The 22,247-nt window shown below is 39.4% G+C and overlaps 1 protein-coding gene across 1 annotated transcript; it reads right to left on the bottom strand.

The window, feature by feature from the left end:
* Positions 1-2,563: 2,563 nt before the first annotated feature.
* LOC118212130 (soluble lamin-associated protein of 75 kDa-like) lies at positions 2,564-16,239 on the bottom strand. Its single transcript, XM_035389752.1, has 13 exons — positions 16,094-16,239; positions 10,226-10,362; positions 8,996-9,095; positions 8,648-8,733; positions 7,544-7,715; positions 6,782-6,961; positions 6,462-6,584; positions 6,265-6,359; positions 5,965-5,998; positions 5,626-5,737; positions 5,168-5,387; positions 4,600-4,788; positions 2,564-4,339 (listed from the first exon to the last, which is right to left on the bottom strand). The coding sequence occupies exons 2-13, from the start codon at positions 10,358-10,360 to the stop codon at positions 2,948-2,950; spliced, it is 2,838 nt and encodes a 945-aa protein (XP_035245643.1). The 5' UTR covers positions 10,361-10,362; positions 16,094-16,239; the 3' UTR covers positions 2,564-2,947.
* Between the last annotated feature and the right edge of the window lie 6,008 nt (positions 16,240-22,247).

Genomic DNA, 22,247 nt, shown 5'->3' with positions numbered 1-22,247 from the left:
TGAAATTGAGCTATCCTCTTTGTATCCACTTTGGGTGGCTACAAGAGGAGATTACTGATCAAAGTATTATATGTCTTATTTGCTTGTGCTGGCACCCATTTCAGTTCAAATATTACCAGTGACATGTCAAATGTGCCACCCTTTCCAAGTACATTCTGTAACAAATATGAACACATTCACACGACGGCCTTACTCGCACACCAGTATGTAATCTCTCTTCATGAATCGCCATTATGTCAAAATGTATTATGGAATACAATGCCTATCATAGTTATGACTGCATACAGTACTTGCACTGTGCATTCTTTTACAGACCCATCAGCGTGAACTGTTAGTTACCTTTTAAAAGGTGGAATCTACTTCGGCCCAAAAACCCAAAAATGTTGTCTTTTCTGTTCCAATTTATCGGTTTAGTAAAAAATAGGTATCGCATAAATACATTTGTGGTTTTGAAGAAATGAACACGATATTAAGTTGTTAAACAAGAATGTTTATTCACTGACAGAGAATCACTTGAGAAATGTCCCGTGTTACAGCCTTCACACAGCCAATTGTCTGAAATCTGTCCTTGCGAAAACGTCATAAATTCAAAAATCACTGGTAGCAGACTTAAGGCTCGAGTCACTTCTTGACGGATATGTAGCAACACAACATTATGAGGACACCTGCTGAAATAATAATAAAATGGAACACAGCCATATGTACCTTTCGGAATTTTATATTGCATAAATGTGGAAGTCAAATGCAAACCATTTTTTAAATCAAAAAAGTAAAAGAACAAGTGAATGTGTAAAACCTGAACAGGGGGCAGCCTGGTTAAATTTGTGCTTCCACCCACATTTGCATTCCTCTTCAAAATACAAAAAAAAACTTCTATCTTCCATTCTCATGTGACTGTGCTTATGTTATTTATGCAGTCGACTTTTGAAGGCTAGAGCGAAATCGGCACTTTAAAACATGATTAAGTGATATGATGTATCTTAAATGTGTACATTTTCAACTGTCTCTCTGGAGTGAACAAACAGACACAAAGTTATAGGGTTACCAGAGTATAAGAAAACAATGTGAGTCCTATAGAACTAGACAACATTAAATGTGGTATTCTCTTGTATTTTAATAGTACCAAAATATGAGAAAACCTGAACTAACATCACCATACTGTAGATCAATATGGCAGTGTTTTAGTCCATGACCTAAAATCGACAGCCTTGAGTTTCTGGGATGGTGTAATTAACCAGCAACAGGTGATTGGTTACTCTGGGTATCACAGCTTAAGCCTATAGTGAAATATCAGAAGGGTACTTTTCTGAATACTAATATAAGAACTAAAAACATTCATATAAAAAGTTCTACTAAACTTCCAATTATATCAAGATGTAAACACACAAAATGAAAAACAAGGTAGGTAGATATAAGCATAATGGCTCAAAAGCTGCTTTGGCTTCACAGACTGAATTAATTTAACTTCCACCAAGGTAATCTTGAGCAGTTTTATAAATCAAATGTGTTATATTTTACAGGGACATATTTTCATGTGTCATTGTGTACTGCACTTAAAAGCTAAAGCAATCACATTATTTAGGATCAACATTTTAAACTGTACTTTTTTAATAAAACCATTAAAAATGTTTAAACCTTGATAGGCAAACAATGACCCCTGACAGCATATTCTTCGGCCATCCAATTTGACAATTTACGTCAATTTTGGAATGCTTCTATTCTTACTTTTGAAGTGCTGACAAACTTGAGCAAGTTTGCAGCACTAAAATAAATTCCTAAGCACAACATTCACTTAAAATCAGTAACGTTCATTTTGAAACATTTGTGGGTAAATTACAATTTCAGAATGTTTTTCAGCTAAGAAATGTGTAAAAAAAAAATACTTATTTTTATTTTACAGTGAATGTTGCACTGTTTTTTTTCCCCCTTATATTTTTAGAAAATATTTTTGGTATGAATAATAATTTGAGTAACTTTAATAATAGCTTTAAATGTCAAATCTAGCCAAAACATAGGCTTATGTTAATCACTATATTATGACCATGTCATTTTAATAATTTTAATTAATTTATTGAACCCCATAATTTTAATTCTGATTATACTTCCATCTTACTTTTCATTTGAAAACAAGACTGAGAAACCAATCGCCTCTGGCTAGCGTTTTTGTTTCCCCTTTTACAGTCACTAAAACAAGAAAGCCAGTTTCATTCACATATTTATCTAAAGAAAAAGGCAATTACTTATTTTCCAAATACAATTTTCCTCTTACTGTTTAATAATACCTGTATCGTATTCAATTATGCCCATTCGTAAATGTAAATAATTAAAGTGTGTGTGTTAGTCACATATACAGGTTTTAGCAACTTATGATCTGATAGTTTTCTGTTTTAAGCTTTCCATAGACCATAGTCGCTTGAAAGTTTTATCAAGACATCAGACCTAGTGTGTTTGTCCTTAACTGAAAGCTGCAAGTGGAAAACTTAAACATGGAAAACTTAATTCTGAGATTATTTCTTCACTTCTTAACTCCAGCAGCAAAAATATTTAACTCCACACCACCCTCTTTAAATATTCAATACACTGTATTTTTGTGAGTCAAGTTAAAAATTCTAACCAGAAAGAAAAGCCTACAATAACTTACAGAAATGTCAATCTACCACAATGTGTATATATAGAGAACATAACAGGAGGAGACCTGTGAAAATGTTTCAGCACACCTGAAAATGGAAAAAATCAGCCAACAGCAATGCTAAGCAGTATTTAAATGTGTAAAAAAAAGTCTAAAACCTCTCCTTTTTCCCCAAAATTAGCTTTAAAAAAAAAAAAAAATGCTTTTTGGTAAGCTTACAGCATACAATAAAATCACAACCCTACACCCACAATGAGACCCACCCCCATCCCAAATTTAAAAAGTCATCCCTCTTCCAGCCTGCATACTATGACTTGTTTAGGTCTTACTGCGCCGTTTCCCTCTGGGTTTAGATGGTGACTGAATTACTTTGGTCTTCCGTCTCAGAACTCTCCTGTCCACAACTGGAGGCTCATCTGCCTCATCGGAACTCTTCTCTACTGCTTCTTCCTCTGTTGATGTGGCGTTTTCCTCCTCTTTCTCCATGCTTTCATCTTCTAGCTCCGACACCGCTGTCTGGTCATCCTCCAGCGGTCTCTTGTTGAGCCGTGTGGACTTGCGTTTGGGGGGTGCTTGGATTTCTTTGTTCTTCCTCCTGAGACCTGTCACGTCCACAACTGGAGGCTCACTGTCGTCGTCCGAGCTCAGTTCTAGAGTTTCACCATCATCCACCTCCACCTCCTCCTCCTCAGTAGTTCTGGCTTTCTCTTCCTCAGTCTTTTCCTCCTCAGTGTCCTTCCCTTTTTCTGCTACATCTCCTTTTGGTACCTCCTCCTCCATCTTCTCTACTTCCTGTGCAGTCCGATCATTTTCATTGTCTCCATTTAGGCAATATGTTACCTCCTTCAGACCAACAAGCAGAACAGCATCTTGACTGAGGTTCATTGTGTCCTTGTCTAATGGAGGACTGGGTTCGCTGGGAGAATTTACCCTTTCCAAGGGAGCAGCTTCAGTACTCCGCTTTTCTTCCATCCCTTCCTCCTCATTATCGGGTATTACTTTATCAAGTACAACTACAGCTCCATCAGCTACTTCTGGGGCTGGCTTTTCTAGTTCTGGAGCCTTCTGGTGATCTACAGTATCTTCTACTGGGTCTACTGATGTGTCCTCATTCACTGATGAATCAATTTCTGCTGCCAAGGCTTCCCCTGCTGCTGGCGACTGTTCCTCCACTGCCATGGCTTCTTCTGGAAGATCCTCTTCCTTTGCTGGTTGTGCCTCTTCCTCCTGTTCCACTAGTGGGGTCTCTTCCTTTGTTGGAGCCGTGTGTTCTTCTGATGACAAGGCTTCGTCTGCTGTAGAGGCCTGCTCATCTACATCAACCTCTTCGATGGGGGAGATTTCCCCTTGCTCTGCTGGCGAGGCCTCTTCTCCTAGGGAGGTCTGCTCCTGCTCTGCTGGCAAGGCCTCTTCTACTGGGGATGTCTGCTCCTCCTCTGTTGGCAAGGCCTCTTCTGCTGGGGATGTCTGCTCCTCCTCTTTTGGCAAGGCCTCTTCTACTGAGGATGTCTGCTCCTCCTCAGTTGGCAAGGCCTCTTCTACTGGGGATGTCTGCTCCTCCTCTGTTGGCAAGGCCTCTTCTGCTGGGGGTGTCTGCTCCTCTTCTGTTGGCAAGGCCTCTTCTGCAGAAGAAGCCTGCTCAGCATGCAAGGACTCCTCTACTGCTGATGTCTGCTCCTCTGGTCCTTCAGGAACTGCCCCTCCGGTGTCCTGCAAAGCATCAAAGACAATCGTATGTAACAGGAATGACTCAGCCTTACTCAGAGTAAGCAGCAAATATGCAGCTTTCATGATTTTGAAGCCAATTAAATGCATGTACTTTTCATTTTATAACATTAGTCACACAGTTTCATTATCTGCCATTACATTTTCAGAACAAACTGAAAGTAGTGTGCCAACATCAACATTCCAAAAGCATCCACACCAGACACACCTAGAAGGTGGAGAGTGGAAGCCACCTAATTCAATACCTTATCCTCCACGATATCCTCAATCGCCTCCTCCATGTCCACATCCTTCTGGCCCTCCTCTTCCTCTTGGGTACAGTTCTCTTCCACAGCAGCTGGTTCCTCAGTGATTTCCCCCTCCTCTTTACCAAAGTCATCTGTCACTTCGCCATTTATTTGCTCCGCCTCCACCTTGGCCAACTGCTCCACCTCCTGCAAGATCACCCCGTGCAATGAATGATTTGACTCTCCTCTTGAAACCCCCTTACATTTATTTTATGTTAAATGAAGCAGGCGTAATGTGTTTAGAATATACAGTATGCTTAGATGCAGGGCATGAAGCATATGTTCACTGTGACCGTACGCTAGGAAAGGACTAATGCTTCATTCTTTGCACAGATGGACATGAACGTTTATGGAGGAAAAAAAAGAGTGGGGAAAAATGGTAGAAATTAAGGGGAGTAACTTAAGATCGCAATTCATAATAAAATTTTCATTGAATATTAATCCACCTTTAAGATGGGAAATCCACATGACTAAGTATCTAAGAATTACTATAATTGACCTCTCCAAAACACTTGGCATTCCTCACCAGGGTCAGATTCTCCTCTTCTTGTGCCGGTGTTTCTTGACCCACAGGCTTCTCCACTTCCTTGTTAACAGGGCTTAGTTCCTCCTTGTCCCCATCTTCCACTTCCTCATCTGGTTGCTCCTCCCCCTCCCCTTCATCATCATCTGGGGCCAGTTGTCCCTCCTCTGCTGGGGTCTCCCCTTCAGAGTTTGCCACCTTTGCTGTTGCAGAATCATCCACCCTGTTCACGCACATTAACACAACATCAGACGAGGATTATGGATTTATCTAAATGGATTCATTCACAAACATGCCCTAACTTTCATTTTTATCCTTATCTAGCATGCACAAGCAGTGGTAAATTTGTTTGCATACAGAAAAAAAAAATTATATACACTATATACATTATAAATGCTCCCTGTGACACTCGATCTATGGAAAAGTTCTGGCTGACTTAAAAAAGTTAAAATATTCATCACCTGGTTATTTTGTCAGGCAGACTTTCTTCAGTAACTTCTACTTCCTCTCTTATCCGTTTGCGTCTATAACCACTGCCTCTGGTACGAGTTGAGACAGGCATGTCTTCAGTGTCTGAAAAGGGGCGACACGTTTAAGCCAAAACTGAGTATGGTTAAAATGTTACTAAATTCACAAGTGTTTGGCACAAGTTTTTTCTGAGACTCATGCAGCCATGACAATCACCAAGCCATACTTTTCCTAAATAGATAATATTTCTCACACTGACAATTCGATGCCATGTTATTTGGTGCCTTTAAAGGGGAAAACATATTGTGGTAAAGTGAATAGTGAATACTTGCCAGCTCTGAGGTGCTTATTGACCATCGTGACTTCCTAACAATAAAAAACAAAAGTTAAGTCAAAGACCTGTAATTTTGTCACTATATCACATACAAAAGTGTTTAGCAAATGTATAAAACATTAAAACAGCCGTAAAATGAAAATTACATAATCCTTCCACAAAAACAAAGGCCATATGAAATTATACTGGGAACTGAAAAACAAGTTTAATTGTTTATTTTTACAGCTTCAGACTGTATTTTGAAGAGAGATAAGATATAAAGGAAACCGGAGTTAAACTGGCAAAAAATTTAACAAACCGTGACTTCCACAGAGTTTGATAGGGTTTCTTTTTGCACCTCCTCTTCCATGGCTACGTCGTTCTCATGCAAAAGTGCATCTTCCAGGCAAAGGCCTTAGGAGAATCAACAAAATGAGAAATCATTTAGAATCACGAGGACAATAAAAAGCTGTTTGTTGTCCACCATGTTGAATTCCATTACCAGGGTAGCCTTACCGCTCACAGCAATTGACTGAAGCTTGCTTGCTATTCTGCATCTCTGGAACGGGCCTCCAACACTTTCCACTTCCCACAGCAACTCCCGGTCGGCTGGATATGTGTTAAGGTATTGTCCACACACTAGGAGAAGACACGGGCAACAAGACTGGCGTCATCTGACAACACTAAATGACAGACATTAATTCAACGTTTGAAACATTACAAAGGACGGTTTTCACAGGTTACACAGAGATTACTGGAGGCAATCTTCTGCACACACTTTTCATTCTATTTTCTCATCCACCACATGTGTCTTTTGCCCATTATCTGCCAATTACCTTTTAACATGGCCTGTGAAAGGGGATACTTCAACCCAAGCGAGTCCTCTTTGAAACAATCCACAAAGTCCTCCAGTATCTGAAGGCCATGCCCATTACCACGGTGAATCTTCCGGACAAATATGGAATCCATGACAGGCAGAAGGTAACGCTGAGTCAAAAAGCTATTGCACAAGCTTCCTGTTAGAGGAATGAAGAGCAATTAGACACACATGATCAGTAGGGAACAAAACTAGGAGTTTACTACTTTCAATGTACTGTAGGAGCACTTTGCAGTGGTGGAAGGGCAAGACATCCTTAACTTAAGCAGGCCCTGTTAAAATGATTTTACAACAACCCTCACACATTTCCTTTGATTGTAATTTGCTTTTATTGTTTTCAATGATAAAATATATGTTTCTGATTATATACTATTTCATACATAACATAGAAAAAATACACCATCAGTAAAACTGCATACTGGTATTCAAACTATAGAAACACAGAAATTAAGCTGTTGTAACATTTGTAGTGTGAACAATCTTGAGAGCCATTCCATTTACAGATATACTGAGGCTTCTTTTCTGTGGTATGTTTGATAATTAAGGTCTTCCTTTAAACCCAACTGAACTTGAGGAGATTTTAAGTAAAACCTTTTCAGGAAAAGAGCGTGTGTCATATTTTTCTGAAGCAGTCAAGAGAGTTTTTCTTAAAGTGAAGAAGTATACCTAAAATAACATTAAACAAGAAATTGGGGAAGCACCCTCTGGTTTGTAGATTTACCTGTGGGTTTGACCGAGTAGAAGCCAACAGCTTCACCATTTTTCCAGAGAATTTTGGCATAATCACTTGCACTGTGGCAAAGAAAAGGCACTTCATTTTGGCTCATCTCCTTCGATCTGTACACTATGCGGTTGAGCACGTACAGCGCTATTTTCTCCCCGAGACTCCGCACCTAGAAACAGAACACCAGACAGAGCTCCATTACGGCATCCACAACAGGACATTCCCCCTCTGCCACGCACGACGTTCAGTTTCTCACAGGATATGAAAGGATATTCTGCTGTTTTCCAGGAAATTAAATAGTATGAAAAGGGCACGAAAACAGGCTTCCAGTCTCCAGATGACAGCTAGTTTTCACCCCAGGGTGAAATGATTTTACTTTTATTTGTTAAGAATGAAACCACTGTGAGCATTATATTGGAAGTATTGCTCCTCTACATACTAAAAGAACTTTACTATGTACCAGGTTTGCCAAAGACTATCCTGCAAATAAGTAAAATGGCTTTGAAGCTTTATCCAACTGGTACTAGTTTGGGGAAAATATGTATACATTACCAGCATTTACTAGACACTCTTATCCAGAGCGACTTACACAACTTTTGTACAATGCATTTCTTTGACAAGAGAAACTAAATTTGTGTGACTGCCACAGTACAATTCTAGATAACCAACCGCCCATTCTTAAGACTTAAATATACAGAGCACAATGAAAAATGTACTTTATTATGCATGTATATTTCAGAGAAAAATGCAAATGGATATTACCCAAATGTTTTTGCATTCACAACTGCATTCATAACTGCATTACAACGTGTTATATTGCACTGCATTACATTCAGGTGATTGGTTGTTGCATGAACACTACATACATTACAATACATAAGTAATCAGAAAGGCGTATTTTCCAAGTGAGTTGACTGGTTGAATGCCAATACTGGTGAAGATGCAAGCAAGTCACAAAAAGAATGCAGTGATTCTTTTCTGCCGTCAGCATGGAGGTGGATTCACAGTAAAGATCGTATCCAATTATAGTGGGATAACAGTGAATGTTCATGTGACACTGACTCAAGGACACATTATTGCACATTTGTGCGTGCGCTGTACCTTCAGGAGCCCCTTTCGAGAAGGGTCTGCAGTTTTCAGAATATCCTCCACAGCCCACCATTGATCTCCCAGATACAGAGCCACAGCTGAAAACAAAAAGGGCCAGGCGGTGAGGAAAAACAGCAATAAAGCTTCTGTGATACAATGGTGATGTGCAGTGATATGAGTGAGGCTTCATGAAACTCTAGCTGGGTGATGCGCTCTTATGCTCATTAACATTAACCAATCATCGTGTTTTACGTGGAGGGAAATTAATTTGATTGGTTCAAGCAAGTCGGTACATTGTAGCTTCGACTGTTATGCCGTTCAGGAAATTGGTAGTGATATGCCTTGAATTAAATGGAATACCTGTGAACTGGTCTTCTGGAGAGAAAAGAGCTAACACTTTGTGTCTGAGGTCAGATCCATAGAGAGGGACAAAGCCTACATTCGAAATGGTCAGAGGGATCTGTTGAAAAGACCAGACAGAGAAATCACATGACAGATTCATCAGATATGGCTGGTATCAAAGATAGTAACAGCAGATTGTGTTGAAGAGCAGACAAAACCAAAGGACACTGTCACTGCAAAAGGTAAGACAGCACAGAGATACACAGTGAATATTATACATTTACTTATGAGATACCCTCATCCAGGGTGATCCACAGATGTACAGATGTAGTTCAAGTATCTAAGGCAAATGTCACGAATAATTTTTCATGGGTAGCTGGCCAGGAATGGCTGAAAACATGGTGCACCCTAAGAAGTGTTTTATTTAACCTACAATCTTGCATTATCCCAGCATTCCAAAACTGGTCCATAATTCTGAGAAGTGTCATCCCATTTTGATACCCTTAATAAACTTTCAGGCTAAGACTGTAAACAGAATTAAGAGGACCAGCTACAGTTTCTTTATCCTTGGTGTGAAGCCCCTAAAGATACACGCAGGCTTGTACACTGACACCAGGGAATGCAGATCATAGAGAATAACACTCCTGAAAATTAGTTGTCAATCACAAGGACCCTGCAAATTAAGAATCCCTTCAGCACATACTAAATTCCACATTAGTAACTAATTGATTCACTTAGCTTAAGGCAGTCTAGAACAAGAAGCAGGTCAAGGCACACAGGCATGCATGTAGTTATATGTAGGTCCATCTGCTATATGTTGAAGAGTTAGCCTATTTGAGAAGACCTTTACAAAGGTTGAAACAAGAGCCCATTTCTGTGGCATTTCATTAATTCACTTTTTCTAAGAAGTATGGATGAGAGATCGGGAAGCCAATCACCAGGCAATGCTGTAGCTAGACTGGCCATTTGTTACTGCACCTATAAGCTCAGTTTAAAAACTTTAATGTGACAATTTGCAAAAATAACCCTTCATGATGACTTCTGGAGAAGATGGTGAGAGAAGACTCAATGTCAGTCTATCCAGAGGTGGCATTTCAGCTTCAGTACCCCACACAGGCAACCAAGGGCATCACAAATATAGGCATTATTATGAGTATAACACTACAAACACAAATACGATGGTCATCACTAATGGGGCTTTCAGTGGAATCCTATGCAGAGCAAAGGAGAGTTGAATTCATCTCTTACCCGTCGGGAGTTTGGAAGTGAGAAGTGCTCAGCGTTGTCAGGGTTACTGTAGAGGAGGTCAGACATATAATCTTCAGCTGAATGCACCAAATCTTCATGGCTCAAGGCGGCCAGGACATCCACAGGGAATTCCATCCCTGAGATTCAAAAGTTACCCAGAGTTAGAACCAAAATATGTTTCTTTAGAAAGATTTACTAAGCACTAAATGAAAATTGTGCGCACTGCCACTTGTAAAGGCAAATTTGTACATTATCTATTCAATCTTATTGAAATTTCACTGGTATTTGTAGCATTTCATTTATTCAAACATGAATACGCTCTGGAAAATGAACTACCAAATTGAACAGAATTCTGTTCTAGGCATTCATTTTTTTATTATTAAAAAAACATCACAGTATCTGCACTTGGTCTCGATCAGAGTTTTTTTTTCTCCAACCCTGGTGCAAACTTTAAGGATTTTTAAATCATCTCTGTTGCCTAGTTTTTTATTCTACGGAGGTCAGGCCAATAGGTCATTTAAAACAAAACTAAAGGCATTTTATGAAAGGCTGAAAGGAAATTGAAAAAAGAAATGGGGGGAGGGGACCTTTAAACATTCCAAAGAGGCCATTTTGAAAAAACAGAATCTATCCTCGTAAGAACCAAAAGGTAGTGACCATGTGTATCAACAGCATGCGGGCACAGGTATTAGCCCTAATGAACACATGCAGCCAATAAACCTCAACTGTGTGAGGCAGTAACTATTACTCTAGTGACCACTGGAAGGATTTATCCCCATAAAACCTCTTACACCACTGTGCTAATTAAACCTGCCACTCCCCCTCCTAGTCCCTGTGCAAGTAGCATGGACTTCCCAAAACTAACATAACTAACATTAGACAGACTGTTCTCAACAGCATATCCACGGGAACCTTCTGTATAAATTTTCAAATGGGGGTTAAATGACAAGATGGCAAAAGACTGCATTACTACTAAATAGTGCACCAAAATAAACACAGACAACACAGCATGGCCAGTGATGTACATTCGGGGCCACTAAGTACAACTAATTCTGCCAATACAGCCAAAACAAACAAGCTACATCCACAGACCTGAAAACCCACAGCTTCCAAACAGCAACTCTCAGAGTCTACCAAAGAAGACATTGGTTTGGTAGAGAAGAAGGGCATCTATGTGTAAGTGTGTAAGTGGCAAAAGTAATTCAGTTATTCAAACACAAATAAATAAATACGTCATCATTTTTATTCCCATCCCCCCCCCCCCGAACTTTATTCTAGTTGGAACATACACTGAAACATCTGGTATAAAAAGAAAAGTTATCCAGCTTTTCAAACGTTTTGAAACACGTTCACCCATTATGCCCGTGAGCAGATGAGGAATGTGCTGCTGGAGTACAGAACGTACACACACACACACTCCCACAAGACATTAGCCAAGAGAAAGACACAGTGAGCACAAAGTAACAGCAACTAAAGCACTACACGAGATACAATCAGCCAACTATCTCGCATAGCTAGCAAACCAAAGTTTCCCTTCCAAAAAGAAATGAATGACAGCTACAATTGTTGCACTGTGCGTCTCCAGGAGTACATAGCTCAACTGACTTGGGGGGTTGGGCGATCACTCAACAGAAAGTTGCATGGCAAAAGCAGGAAGGAGTAGTGTCAACAGGAGCGACACCAATAAATACCCAGTCAGGAATTCAGTTTTATTTTATTTTTTCTTTGCATGAAAAATTTTTCCAATTAGACTGCATAGAGAGGACAACGGATATATTTCACTGGTAACCCTCTCTATCATGACGCTCATCAAGAGACATACAATATGCTGACTAAAGTTCCAGCTCTAGACTTCCTTCCTGTGCACATACTGTACTGACATACATGTACCATAATCTCCCTCAGTAGACAACTTTTTTCATCAGTTTGCTCAATTCACCTCAGTATCAGGAAAAAAATGCTCACTGCGTATCCAATTACTGTTAGATCACAAATGTTTGCCTTGTTGAAGACAAACATTTTTAAACCTTTAAATTCTGATTAATAAAAGAGAGTTTAGTTTGAGTCACTACCAAGTAGTTAGCTAGGAGCATTACACTGGAGCAGAAGTACATTTTGCAAGAAAAAACTAGCATGAATAAGCACGTGAGCCTTGAATTTAAGAATGAGATATCAGTAAAGAATGAGATATCAGTAAAGAATGTAGATCTGGGTGCTCTCTTTCTAACAGATGTCTCACGCCTCATTTGACCTGGTTCTCAGTGCTACTCTGGGTGTAATACAGCCCGCAGCCCCCCAACCCCCTCGGACTTCCCTCCCCGCTTCATTCCACATTCCTGTCTGGGGACTCCTGAACATATCAAAAGAAAAGCATTCTGTTAACAGGGTGGGACTTCAACCCCACTGAGCTGAAATACTCTGTTAAGAAGAGTTGTTTGATCCATCCAAGGTAACACTGAGAGCTCTGTATTGTTCAGTCAGTCCGGCCTCTCAGTGCCCCACAATGTTGAGGCACCAGATGAATATCTTATCTCCTGGGGTTCACTCCCTAGAGCCTGCATTATGAAATTATGCTAATTACTGATTTTAAGCAAAGCGGGCAACGGGCTGAAATGAATCAACTACAGGAGAGTTCGGACACTGTTTCCCCTTCGCAGGGACAGAGGCCAGACTGAGCTGGAGCAGCCATTTTGTGGAGGCATTATGCAGGGACTCTGGTTTGGTTCAATGCTAACCTAACCATAGTTGTTGAACCATTGCCCTTTGTATCCTGCAGAGTTGGGGCTCAATCTGAACCCATGCGCATTTTTTTTTCTTAACCAATTTCCCACTTTTAACTATACAGGACTTATTATCACCATTCATAAACCTACAAGCACAATATAACATTTCTGAATCACAAGAAAACAAATAAGGTTCCATCAAGAACTGTGGAATGGGGAGTAAACACCACATACATATAACTTAAAGAACTTTGACCTTCTTTCCATAGTCAAGACCCTGTATAATGCTTTATCTGATGCAATACCTCACAAATCCCTACATTGAACTGCCATCTTGAGGGATGAACCCTCCCCCCTTTACTACTTCTGTTTCCACTACAGATCTGAAACAAGACAAGATGGCAGTGTCACATGAGCTACCAAAGCAGAGAGAGCAGGTCCAAATTCCCTTCCCAATGTTAGTTAAACCCAGTGCAAAGTGCTCTCTCTGCTAAACAATCTAGATACTTCTTAAAGTATCTAGATTGCATTTGTAGGACTGGAATTTTCCACTCCATATCTTGGGTAACTATTTTAAATACCTTGAACACCCGTTCATATGGATTAATGGATTTTCATGTCAACAATTAGTAAATGACTCTATATTTTTAAGCAATTGGACTGTTTGGTCATGTCAGTAAAGTGCATACAATGCACATGTGCAGCTGAACATTCTCTGAAGCACACAGGACACCGCAAGGAGCTGGGCAGGAAACACCCATATAGGGGCCCCTTGTTTGTGCAAGCCGATTCCATATAGAACTCTGTCAGTGACGTCACTCTGCAGTCAAACAGTGTCCACAGTATGCTGACAAACCCCATTTCCACTGTCACCATTTACATGAGCTTTAACTTTCCCTAAACCAATGTCCCCCACCCCCTGCTAGCTTCCTCAAAACGACACAAAACATGTAGCCCTTGATAACAGAATTATTGCATCCACGCGTTCCTCATAGTCTTACAAAAGCTATGCTGCAGCATGGGCAATAAAAGGAATGCCAACCATACAAAAGAGCTCTTTCACCCCAGAGCCTCACAAAATGAGCAGGCAAGTCAATTATCTCACATAACACCAGAGTCGCCATGTCATTTCACAGCATGGTAGGAGGGAAAAAACAACAGGCCCAATCATGCTTTAAACTGGCCAGTGATAGAAATGACCACACATACACAACGCGGACAGAACAGATAGTATCCAAGATGGACAAACCACAGTTTAGGGGTGGGGGGGGAGGGTGCAACTCTATCTTTGGAGAGTTTGGATTATTCCTGTGCCACTCGGGGCTGCTGTTGGTGCTGGTACAGTCCCCTGCCAGGAAAGATTACTGGCCAAGCAGAAACTATGTGCAGTGGAACCAGCTGAACTCCACTCCTTTGTATCTGCCCCTGGGCTGACAGTTTTAAATATTGAAAGGATGTCCTCACATTCCGCCAGTTCAGTGCACATTTAGTGCACAACCTGTACACACCCCCACCTAATACCGCTTTAAAAACCAGGGACTTACAGGCTTTTCACACACATTCTGCACTCTTACAAGCAGCTTAATTCACACAACTTAATTCTTAATACACACACCGAATGGGTATGCATGAGTGTCTTTATCAGTACGGCTATGGGTAATTTCCATATTCCTTTGGTTGATTTGGTTATGCATTTCTCTTCAGATATAGATGAATGTGTTGGTGTTGTATTCTAGATGTTCTGTAAAGAAGTAAGCAATTTTGGGGGGTGGGGGAGGTTCCATATCATCTTCCCCCTACAACATTAAAGCCAGGCATTCTTTACGTTTCCTGTTAAACAGTGACTAATTTCAGTGTGGAGCAGTGGTTACAGCTCTGTGCCTAAGGGTTAAAAGCTAGTGTGCCATTTCTGCAACCTACATCTCAATTTCTAATCAAATGCCTACAATCCAAATATTCACTATATTTGGATTGTAGGCAATATCTCACTTGCCAAAAGAAAAAAAAAAAGTTACACACAGAAATGCAAACTTTACATTAATTTGCAATGCACTGGGTTTGTTTACAGAGCCACACATGATATTCAAGTATTGTTACACACAATGCAAAGTAGACATTGCACAATGCAGGCTTTGTCAAGGCATATTTTGTATTCTATGATCTGATTAGCCAAATTCATAAACTATTTCCTAGGTTTCTAGCATAACCCTACTCAAACGTGTCTTTCGGTGTGGATAAAAAGCTGTGCTGTTTGGTTTTACTTGGTTCTTTTTCCATAAGACAGAAGGACAGAGAAAATGGCGGCAAAATGAAGTCAAATTCAACTAGTTTCAAGTTGTGCTCTCTTCCACTTTTGGTCAGGTCATACATAAATAAAGTCTCAAGCAGAGAAAGGTAATCACAGAAATGTAAAGAAAAGAAAAGAAAAAAAAAACACACAAATAAAAGCAGGGGGCCACTAGTGAGTACAAGCGAGGGGGCGTGTTATAGTCTGCAGCCATGATGTAGGAATGGATTCCAAACAGCAGTGGAATGAAAAAGACAAAGAAACAACCCCTGCTGCCCCTCCCCCTCAATTAAAAAAATTAAAAAACATATACAAAATAAAGAAATATTTGCAACTGGGTATTATACATCTTGTATCTCCATACTGTGACCTATGGAATAAATGTTTAAATGTACTTCTGGATATATAAAAAAAAGTTACCACAGTGGGCCCATATAACTATTAACTTAAATTTAAAAGCAAACACTTCGGATTCAATTGAATTTGTGTATCAGCAACTGATAACGCAAGGTGTAATCCTTCAGGAAAAATTTAAGACGGCCCATGCGCTTACTTTATATTTATTTCAGCGGATCACCAGGTGTATTCAAATCCATCCGTACTTCCATCCGTGTATTTATTACGAAACTGTTCTTCCTACATTTCTGAACATAAACGCCCTCTTTATTGAGGAATACGTACCGGGAAAACTGTATTTAGAAAGCTATCCCTAATCCAATCTGCCATAGATGCTTTCTAAACCAACGCCATAGGGCCATGCCACTGTTCTCAGTTTTGTTGTGCAATATTCACTGATAAATACCCCCATATATTTTAAAATAATGCAACGACCACAACCCCAAGCGATCGAAAACTCACCTCGTATTAATCAGAAGTAGTATTTTGCCTATTATTCTTTTGTAGAACGTATTTCTTTATTTGATTTTTAATTCCGAACGCCTCGGTGATACTAGTGCGTGTCGCCCGCCTGCGCTCTGTGTTTGGCGCACGCTCATTGCGTGGCTCGGGGTAACTTGGAGCAGGGAATGTGCTAAATCATGTTACATAACAAACGCACTCTCTGCTGAAAGTACTTTGAAAATAATTTTCGCCATCAACACATATCGTCAGAAGTGTCTTATTACGCGAAGTAAATATCGTTCTTTCTTATAATCTGGGAGAAGATCATATATATTGTTGGCAATGCCATGCTTTTTCAGGATACTGTTTTGCAATGGTTTGCTCCCATTTAAACCAATCAGCAACTCTGTGACCATTTAAATTGTGTCAAGGTAAATTTGAACAAAACCAGCACATATAGACATATATTTAAGCAGAGGTAGTAGTAGTAATAAGAATAAGACTAATAATAATACTAATAATAAATTATGTTGAAGTTCTGCACAACAATAACTGTCACATTGCAAAAGACCTCAGAAATCTACAGTAAGCCGACTCTTCATCTTTTCATTCTAAATAGCATAGCATTTATCCTATATTCTCTTATGAGTTTTGATTGTATCTCATATTACTTACAAGAACAAGAGAGCTTTCTCTATCAATAGTCAGTATTTCAGAATTATTCTATCATAAACAGTACAGTTCTTTAGCCCATCAGGCCCTTTGTGATTTTTGAGCTGACCAGTGCTCTCTTTCTTCTTGATGATTTTCCAAACAGTTGAGTTTGGTAAGCCTAAGGTTTGGTCTATGTGTCTGACTGTTTTTTTTTTTCATATTTCTCAGCCTCATAATGGCTTCCTTGACTTTCATTGGCTCAACTCTGGTCCTTATACTGACAAATGCAATAACAAACTCTAAAGACAATTAAAAGCCTAGAATTAAGACGAGATACTGAAAGCTTTCGAATACTTGCAGTAAAGAAATCCATTATATAACCCGCTTATTACTTGTCAGGGTCTTGGAGGGTGCTGGAGCCTATCCCAAAATGCATTGGGAAAAAGGCAGGAATAGACCCTGGATGGGTCACCAGACCTTTCCATACACACACCATTCCCTCACCCACTCACACCTATGGGCAATTTACACTCTCCAGTTAACCTAACCTGCATGTCTTTTAACTGTGGGAGGAAACCCACGTGAACACAAGGAGAACATGCAAACGTCTTGCTGTGAGTCAACAATGTAACCCACTGCACCTCCATGCTGCTACCCAGTTTCATTGTTTAATTGCAAATCTAAAATTGTGGAGTACAGAGCCAAATTTGTCCCAAACATTATGGAGCTCATTATACATATTTAATTTGTTTTTCGTTAAATTATCTGAGTGGCAACACTGCATAAGGTTTTTAAACAATTAGTTTATAATTCATCCACATCTTACACATTTTCCCATTTTTATTGTGGCAGTAGAGTTTAGGTCTTCAGTGCATTACAAAGGCAGGGACAGTCTGTGTTTACTTACTGGTCCAAACCATTGACAGTTGATAATCGTATGGCTGCTTTGGTATGCAGTGTATAGAAGAGAAAGCTATGCTTGGCATCCCTGGCTAGAAATAGACACACGTGTTTCTACATATACCATTTACTGAACGTGAATATGGCACAGTAGTACAGCACAATCAGTTCAACACTACCTTTAACAAACATTTCCCACAATTCTTGTTATAATATTGGTATATTTTCAGGTTTCTAGATAGCATTCGAACAAGCAGAATGTTCTCATTGCAATCATATAGGTTTTTAACTTAAATGTATGTGTACTTTAAACAATATCCATTGTTTGTTAAAAAAAAATGTTTTCATCAGCCTACATTAATATTTCTGATTTGAGCTTAAAGATTTTAACTTGATTTTCATCAATTTTATTTTCACAGTGAAGCACTAATAACATATTGCTCAGCAGACTAGATTCTAGCTTTTTTACACTGTTAATGCATTTGTGATAGATCTGCAGTTTCGTATTCATTTTTAAATGGCTAAGAAAGATTCCCTTTATATGAGGATAAACTCTCCAGTCATCTATCAACATGTTTTTTTATTGATTGCTGCTTAAAACATGGCAATGTTAAACTTCTCAAAATGCATAGTCAAACACAGCCACAGCCTGTGTTCTGTACATGAAAGCATTTTTTCTTCACAGATCCCTGGAATGGGCATTCATTTCTGTTATGTGCTTTGTTTTTTTTCCCCCTCTTCTTCTTTTTTCAGTACTTGTCAGGCCTTGATGATGTCCACAGAGCTGTGTGATATATACTGCCCACCACTGACCCCAAGCTGTTAGGGCTAAGAAAACAGCAGCAGAGTCCCGTGGGAAGAATCCCACATTGCATTGACAGTTGGCTCATTTGTGCAATTGGTATGTTATTTTTCATAAATCCAGTGCATAGAAAGTATGATGAGAAGCATTCAATTTTTAATATACCTGGCTCATGAGGATGAGTTGACTACCAGGGCATCATGGTTTATTTGGATAAATCTATCACTGTAAAAGAAAAAAGAAAAAACATTCAGTTGGGGAGTAAGGTACACACATCCATTTTACTGAGCATATTTGTCTTGCAACTCTTGTGTTTAACAATATTGTTTGTGCTGGTTTCTGGTTATGCACACTTCAAACCATGAAACAGGATGGCTGAAGATATCATTCAGTAACATAACAATGCCGTTTCATCGGGCTCCCAGCATAGTGCAATTCCTTTCATAGCCAGCAGGGGATGCACTTTGATAACATTGTGATTTTCTTTCTTGTGACTTAGAAGAACAGTGTCTGCTTTCTTCAATTAAATGACAAACATACAAAAATACCTCCAAAAAGTGTGGAAGACCAAATTTACTTTAAAAAAAAAAAAACACTATCAAGACTACTGCGTGTCTTCTGCATTTGCGACACACGTCTGGTATTATGTATTATATTCTTACTGATTACTCAAGCTTCCTAGTCATATTAAATCTAGGCTGTCATAAATAAAATAAGTAAATAGTGAAAAAAAAAAATTCTTAGGCCAGTATGTCTTCACCTTTCCCAAGGTAGCTGATAAAGGATGGCAGTACAACAATATCATGCAGCTGCGTATCATTCATCAGAACAGGGTTCTTGAATAATAAAACTATCGCCTGCCAAACTGCTACTGAATTTTAGCTGCTATTAGATCTACAAGAACTAATTCCTAATGCGCGATTATCCTGTAGTATGGGCATGTTTGACAGGGTGAAATAAGGGGATCACTGTTAAATTGGGGTTGCTGTGTTTGTGACTGGGAGACTGTGATGTGGGAGAGCCACAGGTCAAACTGAACCAGATTGTGCTTTTGAATTTGGGCAAGAAAGGATTGAGTCAGCAAGGGAGGGGTAAAATAAATAAACTGGGATTATGTTGCATTATGCTCTGCTCACTGTATCTATACAGTCTAATGAAAGAAAGTTTTGTTCATTGATTCATACCTGGCAAGTCTGGAAGGTCTGTGTGGAGAGGTGGGGGCCTTTTTTCAGTGACAGTTAGGACAATTTAAATATGTACAAACTGGAAATGACGATGTGCTGCCTGCTGACAAAAAAGGAAAAAGTGTAAGGGGTGTAGCAAGTGAATTAAACTGAAGTTCACAAGCTTTCAGGATGTGCATTTTTCACTATCAATCTCTTCCACAACATAGCTCAGCGACATAGCTCAGGAGGTAAGAGCGGTTGTCTGGCAGTCACAGGGTTGCTGGTTTGATCCCTGGCCAGGGCGTGTCGAAATGTCCCTGAGCAAGACACCTAACCCCTAACTGTTCTGGTGAATGAGAGGCATCAATTGTAAAGCGCTATATAAATGCAGTCCATTTATATAAATCCAGTCCATTCCCTTTTTTAGCTATAAAATCTCAGGTCTATACCATAGACAACTGCAGTGAGAATCACTGCACACATTTCTCTTTATCTCACATGTATTCAAATTTATTCATCAGGATAATTCATAAACTGACCAGTAGGTGACAGCAACAATCAAATGCATGCCATGGTCAGATTGAAAATGTTGGCCTGTTCTATACTGGGTGTCATGTTTGTACTCATTAATATTTCAGAATCTCAATATAATCTCGGTCTCAAGGGCTAGATAAAGGGAAAAGTTTTGTCATGCAAGGGGATTTTTGGTTTTCTTGAATATTTTTAGTATGATTAAAATAAGTTAATTCCCAATTTTCTCTAAAATACAATTGTCCATGGGGTACTTCATGTGTCACTACAATGCTATTTAAAGAACAGAAAATTGCTGAGTTTTGGTTTACAAATATGGTTTTTATGGTTTTGTTTGATTGTAAGATTTTCCCTATACCTTTCTGCTGCTTAATTTGTCAGCTGTTTTGTATGTTCCATATATGTACCATATTTAATGGTACATTATGTCAGCTTACTGGAAACAAAACTATTTATAGGAATGACTAAGGAACCTATATAGGTTATGCTACAGTATCTAGTCAACATCCAGTCCAATAATGTTAACACTCTCCCTAGTTGTTGCATGGAAACTGTTTGTTTGTCTTTCTGCATAGATGCTTATCATATTGTATTTAGTTTATAATTATTGATATATTTAGCTTGTAACTATTGAACTATTGCATTTGACAACTTTGCTTTTATGAATGGAGGCTAAACATGTAATGGGTGTAGAATGGATATTCCTCCAACATTCCTGAAACAGTTAAAGGCAACTCTAAAATGATCTACCAAACAGATTAATTCTGTTGTAGTATTTATTCCTTAAAGTTCAGAACAAAATTGCTATCAAAAATCTTATTGAATCGCCTGAAAAATGAAAACAAATTCATTTTAATTTGGTATGAAGTCCTGAAACATACATAACAAACGTCATTTTCCATAAGGAAATAATGGAGGTCACTTGTTATGAACATTACACAAAATGCCTATGCAATGGAACATTTTCATTTATGACAAGAAGCCCAGATAATGGACACTGCATAATGTTGTTTTCAGTGTATTTTCTCATAGCATAGTTCAAAACAATGACTGTTGTAAAACAGCAAATATAAATCACAGACTGACACCACACGCACATCATGCCCTCATCTATAGACTAGCAAGAAGGGGCAATTCCTGGATGCATCCCACATGCAGAGAGTCAGGGAGAACAAACTTATCAGGAAGTGGTAAAGCTGCACATTCTGGCTAAAAAAGTGTTTGTCACAAATGTTCCATGTCTCACAAGGTGCTAGGGGTTTGAGGCATAATTGACCCCAGCCTCACACAGAAAGTGAGGGTTTTAAATGGTAAGTTTTTTCTGTGAATTCCCCCTCTTGGCACACTGTAGCGACTCCCGTTGATTGGCTGGCGAAGGCAGTCTAGCTGTGCAAATGTCGCGGCTCAGCTGGTGGATTGCAGAGTCAAAGCTGGCTAAAAATAATTTGGAGAACATGTGAACGAGAGTGGGCCCTCTTGATTCAGGACTACATTGGAGCAATGGGACAGGCAAACAATTATGGGTGTGCATTTCAAATTAGGGACAGATATAGGGTGATATCTCTTAGCTGGTGTCAAATTGAACTCCATTAAAGTAACTTCAGCAGTGGTGTTTTTGCTGTGTAAATGTCTTTTTATGTGTAACTTATCCAATAAAACACATTTCCATCAGTTCATTTTCAAGTACTTGCTTACCGTCCCAGAAAACAGTGATTTAATTTTAATCTCCTATTAGATATGTATCGTTACTGTTTGTTGAATGCTGAAACTCTGATCTCTTCCCAGAGTGAAGACCTTGAGGTCACTTGAATGTAATTGCAATGCACTGCATGTTTCCTTTCTCTTGCCTAGTGGCTTTTTTCAGGGGCCATGTTGCTGAAGGGGAGATGGTGAGATGACCCGACATTTCGCGTCAGCCCAACCCTTCCACTTCCTCTTGAGATTTGGGTCTGTGCACGCTGGCCCCCGCAGAGCACGCCAGGCACACGGGGATCTCTCCCATCAATTATTAAGTGAAACCCTACCTCACCAGGGTGATTCATTAATGAGCCCCACATGCAATGTGCCTTAATTACTTCAACCGCTTACAAGTCCGAGTGGAGAGAAGAGTCACAATAAA

Source organism: Anguilla anguilla, chromosome 14 (genome assembly GCF_013347855.1).
Source record: "Anguilla anguilla isolate fAngAng1 chromosome 14, fAngAng1.pri, whole genome shotgun sequence".
NCBI classification, from domain to species: domain Eukaryota; kingdom Metazoa; phylum Chordata; class Actinopteri; order Anguilliformes; family Anguillidae; genus Anguilla; species Anguilla anguilla.
The sequence above is the reverse complement of the archived record's forward strand: the minus strand, read 5'-3'. Positions and strand labels throughout refer to the sequence as shown.

Coding starts and splice junctions, on each gene's coding strand:
- LOC118212130 (XM_035389752.1), bottom strand. CDS start 10,360: ATGGAATTCCCTGTGGATGTCCTGGCCGCCTTGAGCCATGAAGATTTG. Junction 6,962..7,543: donor CTACTCGGTCAAACCCACAG/GTAAATCTACAA, acceptor TTCCTCTAACAG/GAAGCTTGTGCAATAGCTTT. Junction 6,360..6,461: donor TCAGTCAATTGCTGTGAGCG/GTAAGGCTACCC, acceptor GATTCTCCTAAG/GCCTTTGCCTGGAAGATGCA.